General features: G+C 35.4%; 1 protein-coding gene, 1 long non-coding RNA gene and 1 pseudogene across 2 annotated transcripts; 2 read left to right on the forward strand and 1 right to left on the reverse strand.

Moving 5' to 3' along the window:
- The first annotated feature begins 4,570 nt into the window (after positions 1 to 4,570).
- LOC132066816 (uncharacterized) lies at positions 4,571 to 6,466 on the forward strand. The gene has a single exon (XM_059460019.1). The coding sequence runs from the start codon at positions 5,172 to 5,174 to the stop codon at positions 6,261 to 6,263; it is 1,092 nt and encodes a 363-aa protein (XP_059316002.1). The 5' UTR covers positions 4,571 to 5,171; the 3' UTR covers positions 6,264 to 6,466.
- Positions 6,467 to 8,781: 2,315 nt separating this feature from the next.
- On the forward strand, positions 8,782 to 13,914 carry LOC132066817 (putative late blight resistance protein homolog R1B-23; annotated as a pseudogene).
- Positions 13,915 to 15,647: 1,733 nt separating this feature from the next.
- Positions 15,648 to 20,967, reverse strand: LOC132067902 (uncharacterized). Its single transcript, XR_009417257.1, has 6 exons — positions 19,987 to 20,967; positions 19,621 to 19,847; positions 19,419 to 19,514; positions 19,183 to 19,249; positions 17,266 to 17,370; positions 15,648 to 16,553 (listed from the first exon to the last, which is right to left on the reverse strand). It is a non-coding gene; the product is annotated as an uncharacterized LOC132067902 (long non-coding RNA).
- Between the last annotated feature and the right edge of the window lie 356 nt (positions 20,968 to 21,323).

Consider the following 21,323-nt stretch of genomic DNA (forward strand, 5'->3'; position numbering starts at 1 on the left):
GTAGACAATTATTATAGAATTTCTTATAGAGTAACTTTATTTTTCAGCAAATATTTTAAGGGAAAAATGAGACAAAATGTCAAAAAAAAAAAAGGAGAAAAAAGATAAATGTCAATTCTGGCCATAGAGAGGTGTCACATCACCTTGTCTATGCCTAGTTTTATATTATATATAGATATAGATTTCTTGTTCGACACTGAAAATAGAGAAACTCTTAGTAGGGAAAGCTTCCCTCTTTAGTGAGTCTTCCACAACACTAATCTTGATGAGTCACTTAATAAATTTTGAATACCGGATAATTAAACCAATCTCTTGATACTTAGGTACATCTAATAATTAAGTAAAGTAAAATCTCTTTCCTATGTGATTGTTTATGAAGAGCTCAATCTGCAATGTGTTCTAATATATAGATGTTGATAGTTCAAATAGAAAAATGAAACAATAGATAGTTTGGGTGTGAAACTCACAAAAAAATATATGATAATTTAGATGTGTTTTTGACCGTTCAATCTTGAACTTCAAGTTACGTGATACAACAAGTGTGTTGACAATTTGACATGATATATTAAAAAGATGACTTTTACTCGCTAATTAATGCAAAATTTACCATATTGCACATAGATTTGATGTTCCCAATATAATTCAGAATGTAAAATTTCACATTGCTATTTATTTATAGGTTGTCCTTAATTCGTAGCCCCTTAATTTTGTATTCGTTGCACATGATTCATTGACTTTATAACTACAGAAAAGGCTCAAATATGTCATTCAATTATCGAAAATGGCTCATTTATGCCACTCGTCAATAGTTTGGCTCATTTGTGCCATCGAACTATAGGAAATGGCTCATTTATGCCACTCATCAATAGTTTGACTTATTTATGCCATCGCCCGTTACCAAAATGACTCATTCATGCCATTTTTCACTAACGCCGGTTTTATAATACCAGATATGACACGTGGCTCCAATTAGAGGTTTACGTCGTTTAATTAAACCAGCCCAATTTTAAATACCAAATTAATAAAAAACTCGATCCATACACCTTACCCACTCACAATCATAATCTAGTTGGAGGCCACGTGTCATATATGGTATTGTAAACCAGTTTTAATGAAATATGGCATCGATGAGTCATTTTGATAATAAGCGATGACATAAATGAGTCAAACTATTGATGAGTGGCATAAATGAGACATTTTCTATAGTTCGATGGCATAAATGAGTCATTTCCTATAATTTGATGGCAACATAAATGAGCCAAACTAATCACGTAGCGATAAATAATCATTTTGAGTCATTTCTGATAGTTGGATGGCATATTTGAGCCTTTTCCGTTATAACTATATAGAAGCATGGGTTTAAGGTGGGGATCGTCGACATGTGCCTAAATTGTAATTACAATGAAATGTAATGGCATTTTGACATTTAATCTTTTCACCCTTTTGGTTAACCCATCATGCACTCTCCCACCTCCCCTAATCAATTTTGTACTTATTCACGTGGACCATCCCTTAGCCAAACAATTTCTCACCTCTACGTATTTTGGCCAGATCTTAACAAGCAATTTTCTCTTTGAATTATGTGACTAAATTTTTTTTAATAGCGTGTGCATTAATTAAAATTTCCTTCCATTTATTGAATATTTTCATTTGTTGAAAGCACCAAAAAGGCCAGATACCTTTTTCGCTCTGGTGGCATTAAATTTTATGCACTTAAAAATACTTTAAAATATAGTTAACTACTAGTATAATTATTTTTTTAAATTAAATTCAATACTGAGCTATAATGAAGAAAATTGTATTACACCCTATCCAACATCTCAATCATGTTAAATAAGAATAAGAAAGAGCTGACAAGGATCACCTTACTAATTTACCAATTTTAAATATTTGCTTATCAAATTTTATTTTAAGGTCAATTTTTCATGTCAATTTGATCAACTTCTAGAGCAAATGAGGAATTAATTTACTTTTATATGACTTAATAAATGTTTCATTAAAAATAAAATATCCTACAAACCTAATACCTTATAAACTGTACAACATATTTATTTTGAAAGATGAAATATTTTCTTTCAACAATTTGTGAAAAATATAATGAATTAGGCCCATAATAGTAATATGAAAAATTGAAATGATTAGTAGTGTGCTTCAATATTTTTACAATGATAATATCCAAATATTGTATTAGGATAAAGTTTTTAAATTTGTATTAGACAAATTCCCTAATAGTTTAAAAGATAGGAGACAATTGCAACAAAAAAAAAAAGGACATTTAAATAAGGATACTAAGTTCAGAAATTGGTAACGGTATGCTTAGAGAAAATTTAATGAAGAGAAATTCAGGAAAAAAGACATAACGATTAATTGAACACAAAAACCGCTAAAGAAGTCATAAAACCAAAAGATTTAAATCTTAAACCTTTGGGTAAGGATAAAAATGCACTAATTTTAGACGCATACGTCTCACACAAATAATGAGGAATAACATCAAGAAGATGAAATATAAAAGGCCAAGAAAATAAAGAAATGTATACACATATTTTCTTAAAATGATGAAGTTGGTCTATACTTAATAATTTAAGACTACAACATATGCTAACGCATGAAAACGCTTTTCAGTGTTGTTGAGTAGAAAGAGATGATGGCATGAAACTCGATAGGAGAAGGCGTATTTCAAATCTTTCAATTGGAGAACCAAACCAGGAAGTCATATACAGGAGAAGCGGACTAAGTAAAATAATTTATTGATAATTTCAGTTAATTGAATTATAATACTTTCTATAATAAAAATTCCATAATCATATTACTAAAAGGTACTCTCTCTATCCTAATTTATGTGATATAGTTTGACTAGACACGAAGTTTAAAAAATAAAAGAAAAATCTTTGAAACTTGTAGCCTAAAATAAGTCATAGATATTTGTGTGGACGTAAATCATCTCATTAAAGGCAAAAAGAGAAGTTTCAAGTTAAATAATTTCTCAACATAAAAATATATCATTCATTTTTAGACAGACTAAAAAAAAAATGTATCATATAAATTGAAACAAAAAAAAATGCTATTTTTTATGTTCAGCTAGCACGGGCTTTCATCATCTAGTTCAAAAATAAGTGTGTAGCTTCTTTTTTGGACTTTACTAGTTTTCCTTACAAAGTACAGTACAATAACTTGGCTAAATGACAAAAATGCTTTAATTTCTCTTGTTTTTAATTTTCTTTTTACTCTTATTTTGAAAATTAAAAATAAGAGATGATGAAATGTATTAGAAATGAGATTGTGAATTGTGAGAAAATGAGTAATGAAAGAAAAGGGTAATATTTCATATATGGTTACATAATTATCACTTTTTTTCACCTAAGTATCTTAACTATATTTTTAACACAAAAACAATCCTCCTCTCTTTGAGCTAACTTTTGGGGTGTGAATTAGGTCCAATGCCTAATTTGACATGGTATCAATTGAGTTAGGCCCGTCGGGAAAAAGGGTAGAATTACCCGGATCAATTGACCAATAAGGGTGAAAAAATGTCTCAATTTCATGAATGTGCACGCTCCAGACCGAACAATAAGCCCCGGATAAAACAAAAATTGTACAGATTTGGGCGTGAGGGGTGAAAAGAATATACCACATAGATGACAGACAAGAACCTGGGCCCTTTACAAGGCTTGAACAATCCTACTCCCTTTGAGTTAGCTTTTGGGGTGTGAGTTAGGCTCAATGCCTAATTTCACATAGTTAATATATTTCTCTTCTCGAGAGTTAATTTGACTAATCTTTAAAACTAAATTAAATTAGATCAACTCAATATTCTACGATTAATTAAAATTAAGATATTCAAAAACTATACGAAAATGATTACAAATTGCAACCTTTTTTATGTTAATTTAATTAAAAAAGATACATCATAAAATCTTGATCAAAATTCACATAATTTGACTTTCGAAAAGCGAAACATAACATAGCGCGAAGAGTACGTTTTGGGATCCGCGGTATTTCATGAATAGTCAAATAGTGGTAGTAGTATTAGTGTAATCGGGCGCATAGCGTAAGCATACAGTTATCATTGTTGCCTTTTTGCAACTAACGTAATGTCCAAAAATTCAAAGCCATATCTAAAGTCCGGATTCTCTTTTAACTTTCACTCACATCGCATCATTAATTTTTTCTCCTTTCTTAGAGCCCGTTTGGATTGTCTTATAAGCTGATCAGCTTATAAGCTATTTTTAATTTTTTTGGGTGTTTGAAAAAATAAAAAGTACTTAAAATAAGTTAAAAAGTGCTTAAAATAAATAAAAAATAAGAAGTTGAGGAATTCCAACTTTTTTCTTTTTGGCTTAAATGTCATTTTGGTTTGACCCAAAATTTTACTTTTTTATCTCTTATATTTTCTTCTAATTCTAATATTACCCTCACTACTAAAAAAAAGTGTTTAATTACACTTGTGTATCAAAAATATCAACAACTTATTTTCAGTTTCAAACACTTTATAAATATGTAACTTCTTATTTATAAAATAAAAATAAAGTTAGCACTTTAAAAGTACTCCAAACCGGCTCTTAGACTTCTATAATCTGACTTTCACTTTTTCTAATCTTCTTCTTCTTCTTCTTGATCACTACAAAAAACCTGTCTCTCCCTTCACGTTATCCTCTTTCACTTCCTGTGCATGCACTTCATGAATATTAATATATAGTAGTACCTTCTTGTTCTTGTTTTTCGTCTAATCATTCCTCTGACATTGATGAGCTTCTTTTTACCACTTTTTGCATTTCTTTCTCTTTTGGTTCTGTTGTTTTTCGTGTGTCACTACTCGTTTTACGAGGCAGAACCGTTCAATTCAACCTACTCAACAATGTACGCCAAAAAACAAAACAAAAAATGTATATATATAGTAGATTGCACTTGTTTTAGATCAGTCTCTGTGTGTTATTCGTTCAATCTTTTGAGTATTAAACCAGAGGTATGTGGATCTTGATTATTTTTTTAATTTTTTTTCAACTGCTTGGATTACTTTTATTGAGTCAAGCTTTATCGGAAACAATCTCTCTGTCCCACAAAGTTGGGTAAGGTCTGCGTACATTTTACCCTCTCCAGACCCCACTTGTGGGAATACACTGGGCATGTTTGTTGTAGTTTGTGGGTTTTGAGGGAAAGTTGAAAAGAGTTTGATGAGAGAAATGGAAGGTTTCACTGGACTAAGTCCAAGATTGAACTCAATTTCATTGGATAAGGATAAAAACCATGACCAAGATTTTCAAGATTCCCAATTAGAGTCAACAGATAATGGTGATCAGCAAAATAGGCATTTTCATTCAATGGATGCATTGGAAATTGTAAGGGAAACTGTGAGGATTCTTTGGTATAATCCTATTTGTTTCTTGTCAATTGCTGCATTGTTTATTTGTCCTGTTTCTACTGTTCTTTTATCTAATGTTTTAGTTGATCAATCCATTGTAAAGAAATTGACTTTTAGGTTGTTGCTATTGGCTAAGTCCAGTGGGCTTCCACTTAAGCCTTTTATCAGACAATCTTGTCAAAAGTTCTCTGAAATGGTGATTTCAGCTGTAATGTGTTTTCCATTATATGTTACTCTATTGCTCTTGTCTAAAGCTGCTATAGTATACTCAGTTGATTGCACTTACTCGAGGAAGAATTTCGACTATAAAAAGTTCTACATTATCGTTACCAAGATTTGGAAACGTATCGTGGTGACTTATTTGTGGGTGTGTATGGTGATTGCCAGCTGTCTCACGTTGTTTCTCGTACTTCTTGTTGCGGTTAGCAGTGCTTTTTCTGTTATGGGGTTCCCTTCGGACTTGATTTTGTACCCTGCGATGATAGTTGGGATGATTTTCTCAATGATTCTAGCAAATGCTATGATAATTTGCAATATTGCTATTGTGATATCTGTTTTGGAGGATGATTCTGGACCGGACGCATTGCTTAGGTCTAGTTCTCTCATTAAGGGGCAAACACAAGTTGGGCTGCTGATTTTCCTCGGATCGACTATTGGGATGGCATTTGTGGAAGGCTTATTTGAGCATAGAGTGAAGATATTAAGCTATGGAGATGGATCTTCAAGAATATGGGAAGGGCCTCTTTTGGTAATTATGTACTCGTTTGTGATGCTTATTGACTCCATGATGAGTACTGTTTTTTACTTCAGCTGTAAATCATTTAGAATGGAATCCTCAAATGAAGAAAGTCTACCTGTATTAGAAGCCTTGACAATTTCCTCAGCATTAGAAGAAGTTCAATAACAGCATGTTTGAAAACTAATTTTACGGCTTGTAAAGCTATTGGGAGTCTTTCATTGTACTCGATTAGTACAAAGAATGTTCGTTGGAAGTTTAGAATGTAGACACAGAATTATCATAAGAAAAGCTCAACTGAGATAGCACAAGTTTAAATGTGTACTATTCTTTCTTCATTCATAATGATAAAGATACTCTGAATTTTCTTTTCTTATGAGTTACTTTTACCTGTCCCAATTTGCATGTTATGATGTGAGTAAAAATTAATTGGACTATGAGTGGCAAGATTTACAAAAGTTTGAATTGCTAAAAAGATGATAGTGTGAAGTTTTCTTACTGGAATCAAATGAGGGTGTCTTTGAAAAGCTCAGTGAATGAACTTTTAATTGGACTGGCCTTCCATTAACATACTACTTTTTCAGAAACTGCCCCTTATGTTATGCTGTGAGTGAAAATTAATTGGAGTATTTTTGGCCAATTTAAGCTTGAAGTTACTTGGAACAAAAATAGAGTGCATTTTTCTTCGTAGGAATTTGATGAACTTTTACTTGGAGTAGCTTTCAATAAAATTCTGCCTTGTTTAGAAACTATCTCTACTTTCTTTTGTCCTTTCTTCTCTTTTCTCGTAGGCAACTTTCTATTTTTTCCTCTGCTTCACTTGCATTTAACATTTTGCTAATCTAGTAGTTTCTGTCTATTTCTTGAATGGTGTTGTTAATGTTTTGAATGGTCTAAAACAACCTTCTGAATAAAATTGAAGACACAGGTGAAGATTCAAAATGAGTTATGATTTCATTGTATAACTTTGGAAATTAGCTAGCAATTGTTTCACTGATGGCAATAGTAGTCTGGCATTCAACTGTTCAGTTAAGATGTGACAAAAGAAATATCTTTATAAATTAATCCATCAATTAACTTATAGATTCAAATTTAGCAGTAATTCTATTTCCAAATTAACCAAATCCCTTGATGAACTTTCAGAAACAGAACTTGCTACTCATATTTAGTCTGACTTTGGATCCACAGGTCTCTATAATAGTATACTTATACGGAATCTTATAGAAGGTGAGACAACTTATTAAAGATCATAATGATTTCCTTGATTTAGAAGTTGTGAAGTTGTAGAGAGCTGAAAATACTTTTCATATGCTTTATCATAGTTGCTTAACCTGTTGATTGGTTCTACTGAACAGGAAATATGAACTTTGGTCGATTTAGAACTAACGAATCTATTGTCATTGTGAATTGCTATGTTGGATTGTCGTGAGTTCATGTTTAAAGAAGAGATTCACCATTATGTAATTTCCCTTGTCTTTCTGTGTCTGTTGAACCTCCCTTATAAATCGTTTAATAACGCGACTTAGGATGCCAGATATGTAAGTTGTCACTAACTTGGGACAGAATAGGTAAAGCTTTTTGGAACAGCCAATCTGTCACTCAATTTGTATTTTTTATGTGCATTTTCAAACAAGGAAAACTTCATTTTGAACAAGGTACCACAGAAAGTTGCGGCAAAATGTTCAGTCATTTATTGATGTTGTACAACTTTTTTGTGTACAAAGCTTAATATACCAGGTAATTAGAGCAATCTTCGGTTCTTCGTCCAAAGATTTAACAGGAAAACCTCCTGAGCGCCTTCATTTCCTTGTAATGACTTTCCTTCACTGATAGATATCTTCCACTGCTCTTGTAAGATCCTTGTGCAAGTTCTTCAGCCTGGTTTACATGGGATCAAATGTCTTCCAATTTTGAACTGTAAGTGAGTTTGCTTAAACAGAATAGCTGAAAATCTGATAAAACTCATGAAGTCCTCAATTTCTTGGGTAGAGTTTGGTTGTCACTTGTCTGCATGTTTATTCCTCTGTTTTTAGGCCAAAGGCTACACTATCCAGTGAGTTTTGAGCTACTGTGTATGGCTGGCTGTCAACATATCCAGAAATACCAATGGAAGTATTCAGATTTAAGCAAGGGATAAGAGCTCGGGTTTGAATCGAATATGGAGAGGAGACTGATACATGTCTCCAGATTTCGTTCAAGCTTTACTGCAATGGAACAGTGGCATTGGTTTCAAGTTTTCATCCAAGAGCTTATTTACAACAGTAAAGCAAAAACATATACACCTCACAAATTTGTAGTGGACCATAGCATACAATTCCACTAGATATGAATTCTGATTCAAGTTTCACTGCATTATTTCTTCTAAGTTTCATTCTTTGAGATCACCAAAATAAGAGTTACACTTCACAGTTACTTTCTAGTTGACAATTTAGTTCTTTTTCTATCCTACCTCCTCAGTCTTAATACATAGGGGTCGTTTGGTTGGTGGGATAAGGGATAATAATCCTTCGAATAGATGTGGGATTATTTTATCCCGCGTTTGGTTGAATTTTCAAATCCGAGATTAATTTATTGAGGGTGGGATTATCCCGGGATAAAACACTACAATGACAAAGGTGCCCTTTTCCAAGTCTCTTCCTCCAAAGTCCTTCTCTTGTAATAACTGTGTTATTTGGATCTGAAATATTTGACAACTTTATACTAACTGTGTTATTTATAAAAACATTGCAGGACAGAGAAGTCGATGCAGTGAAGCTCACCAAAATAGCGAGGTCTTATTTACAACTATTTTTTTGCAAACCCACATCAGCTATGAAATGAGACAAGCCAACAGACATGCCTTGAAGCAACTCACATTTAAAAATTGTAGAAATTCATTGAGGGCCACAATCACTTGGTCAAATTTGAAATAATAAAATAACATAGAAGTTCATTGAAGGCCAAAATGACTTTGTCATATTTGACATAACTAGTAATAAAATGCATGTGGAGTAGTTAGATTTCATATTGAAATCAATTAGTCTCAGTTTTCCAAACAAAGAGAAACTCAAAATAGAAGAAAGACTTGTAGTTTTCCTTAATTTGTTCAATTCAACAACAGTTGATGTTATTACAGAATCTGTAGAAACAAGAGGATATGTGTTTGAACATATCACATCCCCTGGAAACACTGCGGTGTGTTAAAAAGTAATTGGTGTCTCGAGGCGATGCTCATCTCATCCAAACTCTGCTGCACATCGAAAAGGAATGCAGTTGGGCTTGCAGTGTGATTGCAGAGGACATCTATCACTGTTATATCTTTTCCTAGACACTCTGCAGCGGGTTGAAACTCTAAACTGGATTGAACAGCAATGGGCTTCATTCCATAACGATATGTTCTCAGAGGATCCTCATATCCTGACAACTCTCCAGCGGCTGTTCATTCAATATGTTTTTAGAGGGATATCATTTTTCAGAGAAATCTCGTCCCCTCGACACACTGCAGCGGATTGAAGAGAACTGGGGTTCAGTCCTTGTGTTTTCGGACGAGTATCTGTCAATGTTATCTCATTTACGTGAAACTCTGCCGCGGATTGAAGATGAATGCACTTCATTCTATGTGTTCTTACGTGAATATCTGTTTCCACAGGAACCATCTGCCCTTTACATTCTGCTGCATATTGAAGAGGACTGGGGCTCATTTCGTATGTATTTGGACGAATTTAGATCAAAGTTATCTAATTTCCTTGAAATTCCAGGGCAGATTGAAGAGGAATGTGGTGCATTTATTATATTTTTAGAAACATATTTGTTGTCCTCGGAAGATACTCAGCAGTGAATGGAAGATGAATGGAGTTCCATCGATTTCTTTTCAGAAGAACATATGTCTTCAATAGATCGACTGAAGTTCCTTAAGAGGGATTTCAAGTTCCTGAGTATCATTATCGACTTGCATATCTTCAAAGATGAACCAGATTTCGGCTGGGGAAAAGTCCGAACTCTTTTCCCTGGCGCTGCAGATGAATTCATCCAGATCTACAGTACGCAAGTAAGTCCGTGGAGTAGCCATTTTTATGACTATATCTGGCACTTGCAATATGAGTTTCACCAGACTAAGTTGGAACTCATAAGAGCTAGTTACTCTTTTCCTGAAATATCATGTCGACTTTTAGCTAACGAGGATGGTATTGTGATTCTCAAGTTTGTTATGGAATTTATTGAGGCTGTTGCTGACAATTTCAGTAATTTACTGAAATTTGGTGATCCCAGTTCATCACTTTGTATTGGGGGACCCATGATGGTTCAAATTTAAAAAGTTTTGAAGGAGTTGAATATTCTCTATAGTTTAATCTGCTTTGTTTCAGACAGATGCATAGAGCCTCAGGTCCAACATGCTTTCTTCACTCATGTTTTACAAGTAGCGTGGCAAACAACAAGGGCTACGTGGTTATTTCTTCAAGCAATGAATACATGTATCAAGACACAACTCTGAATGAAGAGAATCCTTTGCTTTCTTATCTTCTGCAGAGCAAAATCAAGCCCATTCATATCCTGAAAGCCCTAAATTTGCTACAGTCACGACGGTATCCCGGTATCCAAATTAAGTATGTATGTGATTGTGAAGTCGGGTATCTGAAGTCTCTCCAACACACTTTAAAAGAACTCCGTCTACCAATCTCTAGTAATTGCATTTCAATAAAGGCAAACCTTCAGGAGACGCTTAACTTCTTCGGAGCCATTCTGGTCAATCTACCAACGCAGGCCATTGAATTTCATCTTCAAGATATAGACTCTGCGATTGTTAATGCAGGACTTCTGGTTTACTCAATACATGACAGTGAGAATGACAATCTTGATTTCCCAGGAACAATTCAAAGTATGCAAGTATTGATCTACCTCATTGCTAGAAAGAAATTCCTCCTTCAGTTTAACTTACCTGGACTTGATGGAGCGGGCTCTGCTCATTTCATTTTAGACAACAGGGAGAAGTTTCTAAGCATGTATTCAGATTCAGTTGATTCAGTCAAAAGCCAACGTCAGACAATTCAGAAAGAACTCAAGTGCTTTCAAGCTCTCGCAGAACAGCTAGACGGACTTCAACATTTTGCAACGAAAACTACTAGTTTGGTATATGAGGTAGAACATATGTTTGATGCTTGTAAGAAAAAAGGCGTTCCTGACTGGTGTCTTTTTATCTGGATCTTGAACATTGGTGAGGATATTAGAATGCTCATGGCAGAGGTAGCAGAGATTCAAGAAAAGAATGTGTCGAACTTAGTATTTCATAATGAGATAACGCCATCTCCACACAAGCTGACTTCATTTATGCAGTTAGTTCACAAGGGAATCCTTCGGATCTTTGATGCAGTTTCTTCACCATTTGCTCGTAAGTGAAGGATCAATGAAGAAATTGTAGGCTTAGAGGATGTGATGGTCGAACTGAAAGGCAAACTAGTCTCAATTGTTGGAATGGCTGGACTAGGCCAGACAACTTTGGCAAAAAAGCTATATTTTGATGAGTCAGTTGTCTCTTATTTTGATATTCACGCCCTTTGCTGTGTCTCTCAAAAATATTCGCGAAAGGAATTGTTACTACCCATCCTGTGTGATATTACTGATGAGAGAGCCAAACTTGAAAGAGAGACTGAAAATGAATTAGCATATAAGCTTCGCAAACTTTTAATGTGCAAGAGATACCTTGTCCTCATTGATGATATCTGGGATACTAGTGCATGGGATGATCTAAAGTTGTGTTTCCCAGAAGATAACAGAGGAAGTAGAATTACTCTGACAACTCGGCATTATGGAGTTGCATCTCATGCTAAACACGATAGTGATCCCCATAGGCTTCGATTTCTCAACAGTGATGAGAGTTGGATGTTATTTAGCAATAAGGTGTTCAACAACGAAGGTTGTCCTTTTATCTTAAGAGATATCGGCCAAGAAATAGTAAGAAAGTGTGGGGGGCTTCCTCTTTCAATTATTCTGATAGCAGGTGTCCTCACAAGAATGAAGAAGGAAAAGCATTGTTGGGAACAAGTGGCAACAAATTTAGGTCCAAATATTCAGGATCAGATGGAGGGCACGCTAGATCTGAGTTATCGGAATTTGCCACACTATTTGAAACCCTGCTTTCTGTATTTGAGAGTATTTCCAGAGGAAGGAGAGATTGAAGCATCAAAGTTAACATGGTTGTGGATAGCGGAAGGTTTCATAAAACCTCATACGGAGAATCTTTTAGAGGATACAGCAAAACATTACTTGGATAATCTTATTGGGAGAAACCTTATGATGGTTGCTAAAAAGAGTTTTGATGGAAGGATCAAGACATGTCGCATTCATTTCCTGGTGCTTCAATTTTGCAAGAAGAAAGCCAAGTCGGAGAACATTTTAGAAAGGCTAAAAGGTTAATCAAAGCCTCTAATATTTCTCCATTCACTTTGTTCATTTTAAGGCTTCTTCTGATTGTCTTTTTTTTCTTCTGATTGTATCTATTTCTCCATTAACAGTGATACACCTTCAGATCCTTCTCAATCTCTCCCTCCGAAATGCATTACTTCACGCCGCTTGTCCCTTTATTCTCAATGCGATAATCTTGCAAAATGGTGTTTGTGTTTCTCGCATGTGAAATCTATCCAGTTCAGGGAGTCCAGAAGAATTGCATTCTCCTCAATAGATCGTGCATCAGACATTTTTAAAAGGTTCAAGTTTCTGCGGGTGTTAGATTTTGAATTCACCGTGATTGATTCTTTCCCACAATAATTAACACTTTTGAGGTATCTTGCTTTTCGGACTGGAGATGATACATTATCACTTCCAGCCAATCTGTGGAACCTTGAAACTTTGATAGTTCAAGGAACTAGAGGACGAGTTTCATTACCGGATACCATTTGGAAGATGGTTAAGTTGAGGCATTTGCAAATACACGACCAAGCATTTTTGCTTTGCAGAATGAACAAGATTTCTTAGAGAGCCCTCCTAAAATGGATGATTTGCATAACACTTCCCTCAGCATATTTTTCTTGTGCGGAAAATGCTGATAAGATATTGGCGAAGACACCAATTCTTCAGAAACTGAGATGTGAAGTTTCCAATTTCGATGGCTCGTTCCCTGCATTTAACAATCTTACAATGCTCAAAATTCTCAAGATTTCTTCCGGTCCTACTTTGACATCGATCGATCAGCTGAAGTTCCCATCACAACTCAGGAAATTGACACTGTCCAATTTTAGCATGCACTTCGATGAATTCACAACTCTTCCAAATCTTGAGGTAAAACTGCTAGGAGTTACCATTAGTTCCAATACATGGAAAGTGAACGATGAGCAATTCGGCAAACTCAAATTCTTGAAACTAGAAAACCCATCTTTTTCAGAATGGTGTCTCAGATGATGCCTTTCCATGCCCTGGAACACTTGGTATTGAAAAGATGCAGATATCTTAAGGAGATCCCTTCTTGTTTCGGATACATGCCGTCTCTAAAATCCATTGAAGTAAAGTCATGCAAGGAATCACTCGCCGAGTCTGCCATGGTCATCAAGGAAATTCTAGTTGAAGAGATGGGATATTCCAATTGTGAGGTGATCATCCACAGGTAGATGAACGATGCTCCAATACTACAACAACAACAACAACATACCCAGAATAATCCCACCAGGTGGGGTCTAGAAAGGATAGAGTGTAGGCAGACCTTATCACTATCTTGTGAGGTAGGAAGGCCATTTTAGATAGATCATCGGCTCAAGAAGAGATGCAAAGACGGCAGTAATAATAGGCTCCAACACTCGACCTCGAATTGATTTAACAGGTATTTTGTTGATCCAATGCAACTGAAATAAACATGTTTCTTTATAAACTAGCTTGTTAAGTATTTGTCAAGACACCTATCTAGAGCTTACAACTTCTTCTGTTACACTCATTAACTCTTCACTATGAAATGGAAGAACTATTGATGTACATGATGATGCATGCTTTACAAATCAAATCAAAAAACTAGGAACATATTGCTAATAATTGTTACTATGTACTAAAGGCAGATCATAGATAATTTTTAATGACTAGATCCCAAACTAATTAGCTTCATATATTCAATTCAAGACAGATCTTTGATGGTTGGCAGCTAAAATGCTAATGGATCATGCTCATAGTCCACTCCTTGGAGATTATTAGATCTATGTCTTTATATATAAAGAATAAGCAATATTATTTCAATTAGATTTGAAATAGTATCAGATTGCGCCATGAAATTAAGCTTTTCTTGAATGATAATATTTTTGTTTTTACGCAACTAATTTAATTATTTCCTTTACAGATTTGAAGTTTTATCGGATGATGCAGTTGGGAATATGTATGATGTATTTTAACCACTGTTGAAATATTTTGGCTAAAGTCATAGATGGACCCTGAACTTGTCCTGATTTTCCATCTAGACCCCCCAACTGAAACGTTGACCATCTGAACCCCCGAACATAAGATAAACGGTGCCATTTGAACCCCCTCGTGCCAGCTGACACACGCGTGAAGCTCACTGCTTTAAACAGAGCGTGAGAGACCAATTTTTTTCTTTTTTTGAATTTTTAATCATTAAAAATTAATTTTAACAAAACTCTATTTTAAAATCTATTTAAATAATTAAAAAAATTGAAAAAAACCCATCCTCTCTGATAACGATTTTCACCCACTTACATGCCCGCGCTCCTCCTCCGCCGTCGTCGCCGCTTTCTTTTTTTTTAAATTGTTAATCATTAAAAATTAATTTTAACAAAAACGTGATTTAAATAGATTTTGAAGCGGCGGCGGCGGGGGAAGTGGCGGCAGTGGCGGCGGTGAAGTGGGCTATCGAAGAGGATGGGTTGGGTTTTTTAATTTTTTTTAATTATTTAAATAGATTTTAAAATAGAGTTTTTGTTAAAATTAATTTTTAATGATTAAAAATTTAAAAAAATAAAGCGGCGGCGGCAGCGTAGGAGGCAGCGGTGGCAGGGGCGGCGGCGAGGTGGGCTATCGGAGAGGATGGGTTAGGTTTTTCAATTTTTTTTAATTATTTAAATAGATTTTAAAATAGAATTTTTGTTAAAATTAATTATTTTTGTTGACATGGCTTATTTAAAAAAAAAAAAAAAAAAAAAAAAAAAAAAAACAGGTAACATGACATGGCTCCATGTCACTGGTCTATTTTTTCATGTTACAGCAAGTGAGCTTCACGCGTGTGCCCAGCTGGCATTCGGGGTTCAAATGGCACATTTTATCTTATGTTCGGGGTTCAGATGGTCAACATTTCAGTTGGGGGGTCTAGATGCAAATTTAGGGGTCCATCTATGACTTTGGCCAAATATTTTTGAACTTTGTAATTGACAGTACATTTTTTCCATAATCAAAATTGTCTCCCAAATATATTATAGTTACCAGAATTCACTGTAATTAGTGCTGATTGCTATTGATGCATTAATTCATGAGCATTTTATCCACGAACCAAACAACTCAAAACATGTTTCGTTTTTACTCACTCTATTTGCAGATGTAACAGCAGAAAATTAAATTCGCAAAAACTAACATATCCATATCTAAGTAACATTTTGAAACAGAATTCAAGCTTTTGAATAAATATCACAAGATCCAGTCATTGGCCCCTATAGTGAACATTTGTCACCAGAACACTTCCATCTAACTAGCTAATTAGGGAGAATTAGCTCTAGAATGTGTTAGAAGACTTGCATCCAAGGCCAAAGTCTTGGAAAAATACAAAATAGTTCATTTGTATAAATAACATGTTTTGCCCAAATTAGAAACAAATTTGATTTTGCTTCCCTCCTAAAGCTCCCGATTTTTCCCTCCTTCAGCTCCATTTCCTGCGCGAATTCCAGCCCCGAAAATCGGAGAAGCACTCCCTCAACGACATAAAACAACTCCAATTCAGACACTGTGCTCCCTAATTCTCAAAAATCTCATTTTCCCATTGATCTATTAGCTCACCTTCATTACTGTCATTCCCCATGATTGACTTCGAAGAGGAAGATTCTTATTTCCGACATTGGAGGTCGTTTTGGGAGTACATTCTCTTGGGAAGTCACTGCAATATTCGACTTGCTCAGCTGGCAAGTGGGTAAGAGCTCTCTCCCGTTGCTTTGTCATTCCGAAGATTTGACTTAAGTCCTGGGAATGAGTCCATTCCGTCGTGCTCTTGATCACCAACACTAGAGCCTGCCCTGACCTGCCGGCCTAGGTGACCGAGTCACCAAGTTAGCACCACTCATCGCCTCTGTACCAAAAACAAATGCGCTACGCTACCCGACGCCCTAACCTTGTCTTCCGGTGTTCGTCTAAAGCAAAGACTTATAGCCCGTTTGGCCAAGCTTATTTTTCTTCCAAAAGTGCTTATTTTTCTAGAAAAGTGCTTATTTTAAAAACTCTGGACTCTTCTTCTGACAAACAAAATCCATTGCTGTTTTACGATCCCTGGAATATATGTTCCATTGCCTCCTGGATAAAACATGAGAATGTGATCATACTATAAATATGCATACATTTGCGTTTAAATGGGAAGCAGAGAAGAAAAAATGCAAAAGAATGCAACTCGGGTATACGAACTGTTTCTCATCCTGTGACAACTACTATTGGTAGAACAATAATGTCATGATAAAAGCTACACCCTCCGTTCCAATTTACGCGAGATAGATACTAGTAACTCGTAACTAAACTTGACAAAACCAATATTTAAAGAGAAATGTTAGCTATCCAAATCCATTTACATAAAAAACCTCAAAGCTCCGATACCATCTATAGCATTTGACCGAATCACTTTGATGAAATTGACTAAACCACAGTGAATTTGGTATCTGTGAATTTGAGTACACTATAATTAATCTCCATGAAGGAAATGAGTGTACTTACAACTTTACAAATGGAATAAAGAATGCAGAATTTATATCAAGCTGAAGCAATAGTCAGACGAAGAAAAAGAAACATCAAGCTGAAGTTACTGTCACATAAAGAAAGGATCTTGAATTTATTGGGCAAGAATATTGGCAAATAAGCAGATTTCTTCAGTGGATATAGAAAGAGAAAAATGGGTGTTGAAAGCAAGAATATTTAGTAATGTAGAAGAAAGCCAGTCAGATTGTTTGTCAAATCCTACACATACTGCTCAGCATGTCATGGTTTCATATGGACGAGGAAATGAGAGTTGACTTACGTCGGTGAAGAGAAAAAGGGAGTTAGCTCTTCCTCTGAATTGCTGTAGTAGATATTGCTACTTCCACTTAATCATTTGAGAAGGAAAAAGTATCAACTCACCAATCTATAGAAGGAAAAATGAAATGATCAGCAAAAGAAAAGAGAATCCATATACCACGTTGAACAACATCCAATATTCAGTCTAGGAAAACACGTAATACACAATAAACTGCAAACTGGAAAGCACTAAATTTAATGATTCTCACAGTAAGACTTAATAGTAATGAAGTCTTAACATCTACGAAGATAACAAGCATTTGAGGGTTATCCAGCACTATATGAAATTGAAGTCCAAATAAAGACTCGAAAATATCGGAACATAGCACACGAACAACTTCCAGATATATCACCTTGAGACTAATGCAAATGATGGATGTTGTCAATGCCAATAAGCCATTTGCAATGTTCTAATAAATAAAAGACATGTATATTTCTAACCCACTGACCCGAGATTAGAAAGATACGGAAGAAAAAGGAAAAGACCCCATCAAAATATGGAACTTGCTATAGACCGCTGGAATAACAGCTAAAGCTATCACCAGCAACAAAAGTGGCTCTATTGGTCGGATTTTCTGAAGTCAAAGGTTAATAAGAACAAGAATAATAAGAAACTTTAAATTAACTTCTTAACAGACAGGAAACATAGTCAGTATCCACAAATGACACATATGGATTTACTCGAGGAAGCAACAACCATCAGAAGACATGTATAGAGGCACAGAGTTCATAAAGCAATAAAATTTAGAATATGAATTCCCTTGGAAATCTAATAATAATAATAATAATGATAACAACAACAACAACAACAACAATAATAATAATAAGGAAAGAAAAGGAAGAGACAGACATGACATGTACTATAAGTGAAATGTAGTGCGGTGCATTGGATAAAGGACGCAAGTAACAAAGTTTAACCAGCTGCAGGGAAGAGCTCAAGGGTCAGTTGAGCTTTCTTGATTAAAAGCAGCTGTAAGTAGCCTGAGTTGGAAGTCATGCATATTACGAAATCGAAGTGTTGTAACTCAAAAATAAGTACACAAGGAGGCTGGTAACCCATTTTAACCAGCTGTGATACTTTCTTTCTTCTTTTTTTTTTTTTTTTTTTTTTTATGAGGAAACCAGCTGAGATACATTACAGAAGTCTGACACTACCCTCCCCCAATAATTTACTTTGATAAATGACCGCTGGTCCCTGCTTAATGCAGCTGAAAGAGTAGAGCTTAAGCACCAACACTACGAGATAGTTCAAGCAGCCAAAGACATGACGTGTCTAGCAGCTACTCTAGCTGAAAATTGTTTGTTCTATAATGATCCCACTTCTAATAGACCATTTGTTCTTAGTGTTACTCCCATCCCTTACCGTGTGGACTCTGGCGTAAGTATTTTTCGTCTTTTACATAGTCAGCAAGTATCAACTTCCGAATTCTTTAAAGACTAAAACAAAACAGAACTTTGGGTAAGTGGCCCATCTTAATCAGCTGCAGGTGACAAGGACTTTTATCTTCCAACCTTCGTAGGTTCTGCCTGCCTAATTTAGAAGTCATCCAATTCCATAAACAGAACAAAAAATTCTACCATTTGCAGATCAAAGTTAAAAAACTACCAAGCTTTACTTGGAAAGTGTTCACACAGAAACATATCATAGAATAATTTCACAGAAATCTCCGGAAAGTAAGTTTGAAAAGCAAGAAAAGAGAGAACAACAGTGAAAGGAGAGCACAATATAACCTATATAACTACATGAAGTATCATATCAGATAAAGTACCTCCAATCAATATTTGGAACTTCATAATACATTGCGAGAGGGAGAGAGTGGTGTGGGTGAAAGTTAAAAACTGAAAAGAAAGAAAAACAGACACTTTGTGCAAGCCTCACCGTTCAGAAAAGAAACCAAATCACAAGTGGCGTAGACTTCCCAAATTGTTGAGCCGCCACTCAGCACCTGAAAATATTGAAGTGTCAAGCTGGTAATAGAAAAACAGGTCAGAAATATGCAAAACAATAGACAGCGTAGCCGGGAATGAGGAAAGACATCATCAAGCGTGGATGCCCTATTGAGCAGTGTCAAATACCCGAAAGCGGGGGGAGGTGGGAGGAAAATCCAAGCTTACCCACTAGAGCTGTAAAGAAATTCTGAAATATATCATCATGAGACCCTCTCTGTTGGTCCATTTACTACCGGAGGAATTAGAGGGTTGGTGAAATATCTGCAAAAGGGAGCAACACCCAAAAATTAGATTAAGAGCTCAAAGATATTAAAAACTCTCTCGGAAAATAGAATGAAACAGAAATTGATCCAGCTATATTTCTTACATAGTTTTCTTTTCTTGATTACTGAGATTTCTGTTGTTTCCAGTTTCCAAATTTGGTAGCTAATGGGCCCATCCTCTACCCTTATCCTCTAAAATAAAGGACTCGGTTCACCAGCTAGGATTCAAACTTGTGATGTGCGCCTACCACATATACGAGCAAGAAAAGGGATTATTGGAAAACAGGACATACTGGAAAACAGGACATACTACTCATGCAAGCGCATCATCCTGCAATTTGTGAAAGTCAGGACATCTGATTAGAACCATGGGAAGAAAATCTAATCAGAATCATAGCAGTTAGCATACACTCAACTTAGAGAGAGAATACTATATGAATATATAAATGAAAAAGGAGGGGAACAATCACCATGATCAAAAAGCTCTCCTGGTAAACCAGTGGAATTCATCCGTCTTCCTTGCTTTCCATCAACAGCATCAAACGTCTGCATCCATTCGGAAGAGTCCAGCCAAATAATACAATTAAAAGGGAACTCTAGCAGAAGAGTAAACCAAAAGATTTCATGTTACGAAAGCCATTCAGAAGAAGGAACATGAAATGTAAAGTTTCGAGAAATAGCTTTTACTACCAAAGTGCAGAACCGAAGGCGAATCTAAATTCACAGATAACAAAATATTTTGGTTCATTCGACAGTTCCCCAATACTAGGCACAAAAGTAGAGGCTGATTTGCTCTGAGATGATCTCAAAGTTGCATAATTCAAACGCCATACTATATGCAAAAATAATACTCTTATGTGAATATGTGTATGATAATCTTTTATTCATAAGTTATCTCGTGTATAGCTGAATTCCTTGTGAACACTTAAATTGGTATTCATAAGTTATCTCGTATCTAGCAAAGTGTTATGGTACTTTATGTGATATGTGTATGACATAAACCCAAAATCAAACCAAATTCCCAATCAAAATATACTTGTAGGCCACATGTGTAGTCAAACTACCCAAGTTGGGTTGACCAAATCCGGCGTGGATTCCACACCCATGTCAAGGTTCACGTTTTATCCTAGTTGAACCCTTTTTTTTTCCCAAGTTGAACCTATTAATTCAATCTTGAACGTACCGACAAAGCCCTAAACTTATCAACAAAAAAAAAATCTCATTATGTGCATTAGGAAAGGGGAATTTCAAGATCCCAGATCTTCAAAGACAGTAGCACAGAGGAGGCAGGCTATATGAATGATCACACAAGTAAAGCCTTTAATCTCTATTTTCAATATCAAAATGGCAAAGAAAACTTCTTACAATGGGAAGAGCACCAAACAAGTAAACATAAATGGGACAGAGCCAAGTGGCCATCTGATATCATCTGCAAAGATGTATGTTGAATTCTTTTACCTTATTTTCAAGCCTCAAGATGACAGTACTGCTTGCTTAGTTACGTCAGGACCACCAACTCTTTTCTTTCCCATATTACCTAGCCATGTTATCTTCACACTCAAATGAATATTTATCATCTCCTGCACAAAACAATGATTTGGTGATTGTTCAACAAGAAAATCCAGAAACACGACTTAAACACAAAAACCCTCTATCATGCAACAGTTTGTGCCTCGCCGAAACTACACTACGTAACCTGCAGTCTTGAGATCAAAAACAGATACTCCCTCCATTTCAATTTGCTTGTCTTACTCTCTATTTTTGTCCGTTTAAAAAGTATGTCACTTTCTATATTTAGTAGTTCTTT

Source organism: Lycium ferocissimum, chromosome 8, assembly GCF_029784015.1.
Source record: "Lycium ferocissimum isolate CSIRO_LF1 chromosome 8, AGI_CSIRO_Lferr_CH_V1, whole genome shotgun sequence".
NCBI classification, from domain to species: Eukaryota; Viridiplantae; Streptophyta; class Magnoliopsida; order Solanales; family Solanaceae; genus Lycium; species Lycium ferocissimum.

Bases quoted from the DNA above. Each gene is read 5' to 3' on its own strand.
- LOC132066816 (XM_059460019.1), top strand. From the start codon at position 5,172: ATGAGAGAAATGGAAGGTTTCACTGGACTAAGTCCAAGATTGAACTCA.